Source organism: Spodoptera frugiperda, chromosome 21 (assembly GCF_023101765.2).
Source record: "Spodoptera frugiperda isolate SF20-4 chromosome 21, AGI-APGP_CSIRO_Sfru_2.0, whole genome shotgun sequence".
Lineage (NCBI taxonomy): Eukaryota > Metazoa > Arthropoda > Insecta > Lepidoptera > Noctuidae > Spodoptera > Spodoptera frugiperda.
Window position 1 is genome coordinate 4,967,933 of NC_064232.1, and position 8,141 is coordinate 4,976,073.

The 8,141-nt window shown below is 38.7% G+C and overlaps 1 protein-coding gene across 2 annotated transcripts; it reads left to right on the forward strand.

Moving 5' to 3' along the window:
- The first annotated feature begins 8 nt into the window (after nt 1-8).
- LOC118280525 (uncharacterized) lies at nt 9-7,528 on the forward strand. 2 transcript variants are annotated; one of them, XM_050701943.1, is made up of 6 exons: nt 9-236; nt 1,826-1,966; nt 2,457-2,633; nt 3,120-3,338; nt 4,066-4,181; nt 5,414-7,528. In XM_050701943.1, exons 1-6 carry the CDS (start codon nt 137-139, stop codon nt 6,023-6,025), a joined length of 1,365 nt encoding a protein of 454 aa, XP_050557900.1. In that variant the 5' UTR covers nt 9-136; the 3' UTR covers nt 6,026-7,528. The 2 variants fall into 2 exon arrangements, with proteins under 2 accessions (XP_050557900.1, XP_050557901.1); XM_050701944.1 differs by having other exon boundaries at nt 2,463-2,633.
- Nucleotides 7,529-8,141: the final 613 nt, after the last annotated feature.

An 8,141-nucleotide genomic window follows, 5' to 3' on the forward strand; every position in this document is an offset into this window, starting at 1 on the left:
ATTTATGCTTATTTTTCTATTTCTAGATAAACAAGACAATATATTGATAGTAACAGTGAACGGATTGTTGGAACGCTACGTAAGAAGGACTGGTTCATATTTTGACTATCCGATATTCAAATATGTAGACGGAGAAATGATCATCGTCACTTGCGAAGCTAAACGACCGTATTCAAGTATTCCATTACAGTTTTATTTTGACAGAGAACAAGTAACTTTGTACAATAGAATCAAAGGTTTGTATTAATATGATATCATTACAGACGGAAACATACGTATGTACCGTGGCGCGCCAGAAGCATATCGGTTTCATAAAACTATGGTTGAGTTTGACACACGTGCAATTATTGTATTTTAGGGAATAGAGAGTAAAGTTCCCTAAGAAAAGGAGGATCCTCCAACCAGGCGAGGTGATCATGCCTGGCGGGCTTTCTGCCCAACTGTTGTTCGTTGGGATTTTCTATCCGTGTTATTTCGCATGTAAACTTCGTATGTGCGATGCAGGATATTTGTGACGTCATCCATTGATTTTGCTCGTCGATAGTCTGTGTGCGACTTCTGTCATCTGTTACTTGTTACTTGTCAATGTGTCGCCACATCACTCCCCCCCAAGACCGGAGGTCGATCCTGTTGAGACGGCTGTCGATGCTTGAGATGAGCGGTGCCAGAGCCAGGGTAGAAAGTCCCCAGTTCCAGTGAGTCGGAACTGTGCCGCTGAATGCCCAGTGAGTCGGGTGAGCGGTGCAGGGTGATACTCCAGTGAGTCGGAGTAGTGAAGCTCGCAGTGTTCCACGGTGAGTCGGGGAATAGATGCTGCGAGGGTAGGTGCGTAGTGGCTGGCGTCTGCGTTGACGGGAGGAAGACGTCCTCAGACCGTGTGCAGAGTGCTGTGCCTAGACGCTGATGAGGCCGTAGGGAAGAACCAGGCTGCATATCTTCGATGTAGCGTGTGGTGGTCCCTGATGAGGCCGGGGATGCTGGTTGGCTGCGACTTGATTACCGCTCAGCGGAGAAGTGATGGGTGAGGGAGATGGCGATAAGGATGACGGTGCTGATCTGCTCCGTGAAGGTTGCTTTCAATCACGTCGGGGGTCACCACTTTAGGGAACAGAGAGTAAAGTTCCCTAAGCAAAGGAGGATCCTCCGACCAGGCGAGGTGATCATGCCTGGCGGGCTTTCTGCCCAACTGTTGTTCGTTGGGATTTTCTATCCGTGTTATTTCGCATGTAAACTTCGTATGTGCGATGCAGGATATTTGTGACGTCATCCATTGATTTTGCTCGTCGATAGTCTGTGTGCGACTTCTGTCATCTGTTACTTGTTACTTGTCAATGTGTCGCCACAGTATTGTCATTAGATTAGATGACCATGCAGTATTAGGCTGCAATCGATGCGGTCTGATGATGGAATTGGAAGAGAGAAGACTGCCTCGTTGGTCGTGTCGTCGCAAGTGCAACTAAGGCGATAAGGGGATACCCCTTATCCGACAGCAGGCGGGTTCGATTCCTGAGTTGGGCAAAGTATTAAAGGACTGGCACGGAGTCTGGAATTGTGCCCTGTATATGACAATAGGCTCACCCCCTATTACATCGGACTTATAACACAAATGGTGAAAAGTAGGTGTACATTGTATAGCGGTATTGCATGCCGTAATGTGCAACTTTGCCTATCCCTTCGCGGACAAAATGCGTGATACTGTGTGTGTAAACATATAGAGTTTGGGCTCATTAGATCGACCCGTTTCTCCTGATTATCAGGACGTATAACTAAAAGCTTATTTTGCACATTTGTAACTAATTTCATAAATTAAAATATTCACTTGCAGTTAAGAAAATTGATGACAAAATAGTTGCTACTATAAATTCGTCTGCTGTTTTCCTGAACAATAAAACTCTTTCATGTGGATTTAATAGTAGAAGAGAGAAGGAAGAATATGCCAGAATGACATTCAAGTCTGATGTTGCAGGTTCGTAAATTATATTGGTAAGTGTGGGAGAGTCATGTTTCAGCACGAATAGGCCGGCTCTACCGGACTGATACCACGGCCTCACAGAACGCCTAGTAACTCTTCTGGTATTGTGGGTATCCACGGGCGGTGCCAAGTGCTTACTATAAGGTGTTCCGACTGCTCGTTTGTCGGGTTATTCCATAAAAAGTAAATAAATAAAATATTTACTAGTTTTTTAAAATATTTGATGATGGTAAGCTATAATGCAGCCTACGATGGAGCACGTCCGTCTATAAGCAACTTTTTCACTCGAGTCTTGAGGACACTCATGTTATACCCTTCAGGAAACACACGTCCTGGCAAATATCTCTGACGGTGGATGAGGGAACATCTTGGTTCTTCTCAGTCAACGCTCTTAGCAGAGCGGTCATGACCCTGAAAAACTTCGTACTTCTGCATAAAATTAAAACAAATAATTGAAATGTATAGCTTCTTTGAAATTTTATAGTCCCAGTTGGTACGGTACGTGTGTTTGGTCTGGCCAGACCAAATATTCTGTACCAGTACCACAGCGGTGACGTTTGGACCACCGTCTACCAATACTCGGTAAACGAAACTATAAGCTTGGGGTGTGTTCTGAATATCCTGCCCTCTGGAAACTATAAATTTAAATGGAATTTTAATGGTAAGTTGTAACAAAATATAATCCATGTTTGAATGAGTATCCTTCTTCATAACAATCCTATCGGTTTAGGTCTATTAACGAATTTATTTTCATGGACATTACTTCTATCTTATTAATTATTTCAATATTTCAATGAAAACAGTGAATTTTAAAAAGTTAAATAAAATAATAAATTATTAAATAAATCAAGTATTAAATTCTGTGTAACATGTAACTCTTCAGTGGATCAAACAAAATGTAACTCTTCACGGATGTCTGCAACATAGGAATGTTACGGACATGTGGCGCAGCTGTAATGCCGTATTTGTAAAGAGTTTGCAAATGAGTTTAAAGAGAAAAATGCACTTTGTGGCCAAACTACTGGGCGTATTTAGCTCATTTTGCGTATATTATCAGCCAATATGATAACAAATCTATCCTCTCTTAGTACTTCCGTACTCCCCACAACGAGCAGCATGTATAGCCTTTTTAAATTTATTTTTACAGGAGTAGAGTCATCTAAAAATGATTATAGACAATCGAACATGATGAAATATGCAGTTGAGAATTTTACAAAAACTTTAACTGAAAACGATGATAAAAAAAATATCAAATGCATTGCTTATGAATACTACTATAACAACAAAATATTGTATGTTGCTGAAGTACAATTACAACTGAAAGAGATATCAAACTCGGAGAACTTTGAGGATCAAATTAATCCACGTAAGTACATGACGGGAAAACTGGAGTGTTCACATTTTAACACATTGTCTATCTAAACAGTATGGAGATCACTCATATGATTTAAATGAAACGACAAGTAGTCGTCTATAGACGTATAATACAACTAAATATTTCAACGAAAACCGAAAATTTACCGAAAGCGAGCAGACGGATCACCTGATGGTAAACAATCGCCGCCGATCATGTACATCCGAAACAACAGAGGCGTAACAAGTGCGTTGCCGTCCTTTTGGGGGTTAGGAATTTGAGGATTCTTGGGGAATCGGGGTTTGGGAAGGGGGGAAATTGGGCCTCTGGTAATTTCACTCACACAACGAAACAATGCAAGCGTTGTTTCACGTCGGTTTTCTGTGAGACCGTGGTATCACTCCGCCCATTTGTGCCGTAGCATGGTTCTCCCACACTTATAATATGTTTGTTATCATTGGTACTATCTCGAAAAAATTTAAATAGTTAAAGAACGAGAAACGTAAATTTAATATAGGTCTCGGGTTCGATTCCCGGGTCGGGCGAAGTATTGCTGGACATTTTTCGGTTTTTCGAAAATTTCTCCATAGTAGCACGGTGTCTGGAATTGTGCCCGGTATATGGCAATAGGCTCACCACATGGAACTTACAACATAAATTGTGAAAAGTGGGTGTACATTATAAATATGTATCGATTATATTATGTACTTACATCCATTTTTTTGATTTTTTTTTTCAGATACGACCATCCCATTTATACTCCTTTACGTAGTAGTCTGCGTGGCTGTCGTTGCTTTCTTAATATGCATCCTTATTTTCTGGTACAAAAGGTTCAAAACGGCGAAACTACTTAACGTAAGTTATAATAACTCTTTGCTACTTGCTGACGTAGGAGGTTCTAGTATCATTCTTGAGTTCAGAAAAATATCGTAACTGATCAACATCATCATCACATTCATCAAGTTCAGCAAACGGCAAAAGTGTGGGAGAGCCATGCTTCGGCACGAATGGGCCGGCTCGACCGGAGTGATGTCACGGTCTCACAAAAAACCGACGTGAAACAACGCTTGCGTGGGATTGTTATATCAATTATTATCATTGTGCGACGGCTTGGTCGATCTATCACCACAATATCAGGTTTGTTAGCAACAATTGTCCTGTCTGTGATGATAGTTCGACGCCAATACAGTGTGACGTCTCCATTTTCAAGAACTGGGTCAGGCAGATACTTATAATACGATACTTCAGATTCAACAAGTTTGTATTTTAAAGCAAGTTGTTGATGAATAATTGTTTGTATTCATATTTCCATATATTTATTTAAAACACTCTAAAATTATATTTTTAAACATTACTTATAAAAATAAAAAACAAAATAACATTTAAAAATATAAAAATAGGAGCCGACCAGTAGCGGGAGCATGGTCCAAGCTACCGGTGGTTAGGGCTCCAAAGACAGAAACCTCCTCACAATACGTGCCGTTTCGAGGAGTACTGCCTTCTGCATCAGGCCCTTGATCCATCCGCCCAACCCCAGCCTCCTAAGGTGGTTGTCGAGGCTGTTGGGTATTAAACCGTTGGCTGACACGACTATCGGCACAACGATAGCCGAAGTATTCATATTATTATTATGACGCTTCGTGGAAGTAGGCTTTACTTACACGGCTGTATATATCGTTGCGGTCGTTTCACGTCAGTTTTCTTTGAGGCCGGAACCGGCCGAGCAGTGCCGAAGCATGGCTCTCCCACATGTTAGATCGCAAACATATGTAATTTAACAAAACCAAAGTAAGTGATGGTGATCACTTACTTAGTAATACTTAAACACACTACATTATTACTTAATAATAATACATACTCTTAGTACGAGTTTACTTTACGTTGAACGAAAACGAAACGAGAAAGATTTCGGCGTTCTGATTGGTTGGTATATTCACGCTGGCTAATCAGAGCACCGAACGCGCTCTCGTTTCGTTTTCGTTCAATGTCAATGAAACTTATACTAAGGTGACAAGATTGCTCATTTACTCTTTAAATTAAAAATAAAAATAGCGCTTTATGATTAATTTAGTTAAATAAAATTTCAGAACCGTTACAACAACATTTCAAATCAAAACGAAAGTCCGATACCACCTTTTCCGGCGCAGTGGGATGAAAACAATCAGTACGCGAAAACCGACGAAGGTGTTACACAAGAGAATTACTCATACGCATATAGTAACAAGATACCCAAATATCCAAACCTAAGACAGAGTCATCCTCCATCAGAAAATCACTATACAGAAATTGATGATAACTTCACAATACCCAATAAATCAACGAGCAATGATGCCTACCAAGTAGTAAATGTTAATAAGAATAGTACCCCGGCTACTAAAGATACTAAACCTAATGAAGACACATATGATAAACTTATACGTGATGGTAAACCGAAGAAACGAAATACTGGCAAACCTGATATTTATGAAGCAGTAGATGCAAAGCATAATAGACCTGAACAGCAAGATTACAAGAATGTTAATGCTATGGCAGATATAAATGATAGTGCCTACGCTTATGCTTATGATACACGACCTGTTGCTGCTAAATGGCAGGATAAGGACAGAAGTGCTTTGGATTATGATGTCCCATATGCTATAAGCGGAGTCATTAGGGAAAACGACTGTTATGTAGGCCTAGACACACTTGAAAAAAATTGATTTATATATACAGTGAAACCTTGTTAAGTGAGACATCAAGGGGTCTTTAAATTCGTATCACTTATAGAGGTATTCCACTAACCCAGTGTCTCAGATAACCAGGTATAAATAAATATTTGTCTCATTTACAGAGGGTTCCATTAATAGAGGTGAAAATACAGGTTATTTCAGATAAAGAGGGGTGATTCTTAAATAAGACTATGTGTTATGTGCACATTGTAATTGAATAAGAATAAGTAAATCAACAAACAAAACAATTTATCTCAGTTACTGAGGTTTATGTATTTAATATTCACTTGCTGCCTCAGTTATAGAGATAACTATGATGATAAATCGAAAGAACGAATCCCAGATAAAGAGGATTGTGTTTCCCACTAATAGAGGTAATTCAGTGCCAATGTGTTGGGACCTCAGTATGAGTTCTAGTTGTGGAGGTTTCTCACTTATCCAGGTCCCACTTAACCAAGTTTCACGTATTTACTTTTATTTCTATATGCTTTAAATTAAGATATTTTAGAGAATATGTTCTTAGTAACTATAGACAGAAAGTGTCTTCTACTGAAGTATTACTACCTATACCAGGGATGGCGAACGTTTACATATTGTCGTGCCAACTACTTTGAAGAAATGTGTATTGAGGTCTGCCATCAAATAATTTTTACTTTTTATCAATCAGTAGCAACAAAGTCTACAGTTAGTCTGATTGTAAGCAGTCATCACATCGTTAGATATCTACGATACTAGATAGCAATGCTAGATACAAATGAATTGGTTTATAGCCATAGTTTTATGTTTAGTGGTCACTGTCGTGCCCAAAATATTGTGTGCCGTGCCATCAGTGGCACACGTGCCAATGGTTTGCCATCCCTAACCTATACGAACGTTTTCCTCATCGAAGTTATCTGCATGCGGTTTTAAAACCAGTGAATTCATTGAATCATAATTATATTACTGACATTTTAAACGCTACTGTAATTATAATTATAAAATTAATTTCTGCCACGATTTGACTTAAAGTTGACATTTTTTTTTATATATAAAATAATGTTGCACCTTCTACCTAGAATTTAGCTACTATTCTTTAGCAAATCCGGCGAACTCCGTTTCGCCACCAATGATTTTCCCTATGTTCCTGCTTTTTTTCCTGAATTTTCTTTGCTATAACCCTCACGGAGCCTGAGACGTTTCCAACGACTGTAAAACCGTGGAAATCGGTTCGTGCGTTCTGGAGTTATAGCGTCAGGGAGGAAAACTCGACTTATTTTTATATTATAGATTTCTGCCACGACTTAAACTAAAGCTGAGAATTTCTTTTTTCTTTAAGTATAATGTAGAATAATGTTCACCTAGAATTTTATTGGAATTGTAATAACAATGAATATATTTATCTTAAAATATAATGTAATGTCTGTAAAAGGTAGCTAAGTCTTAAGCACTTTATTAATTCTGTGACCATCATCTGTACACTTAGTTGCAATAAACGCTTTGACTTTGACTTTTAAATTGTTTTTAATTCTTCTGACAAAATCTACGTTTTGGGCTCTACCAAGCACAGAATTCTTTGAAAAGTTAGACAAGTTTGAGAGTGTGGACTAAAATATTAATGAGACCATACTTAAAACTGTATTTCCACCAAATACTAGAACGTTGAACTCGTTCATCAATATCAACAGACTCTAGCGGCGATACTTCCTTACCAAAGTCAATAAACTATAAACTTTTAGCATCTTTGCATATTACTATACTTTTTTTGGGACAAGCCCGCAATAACCTCCCATACCATAGTATGAAAATGAACATGTTTATTGCATGCTACGTATAGTTAAACTCCGTCTTTTATCAAACCAATAACCGATAGTCATAATTTTGGTAGAAAAATACTCCAAAGAAAATAATAAAATGGCGCATACTTACGTTTTATTCAAGTCCTGAAACGTAAACACTTTTATACTACAGCGTTAATTGTTTGCAGTCCAAAACCGGAGATTATAAGGAAAACAACTTGGTATATTTCATACAAATGTGAATGTGCATGAAATGTACCACACATAATGAATTGTGCCCAGTATATGGCAATAGGATCACCCCCTATTACATGGGACTTATAACACAAATG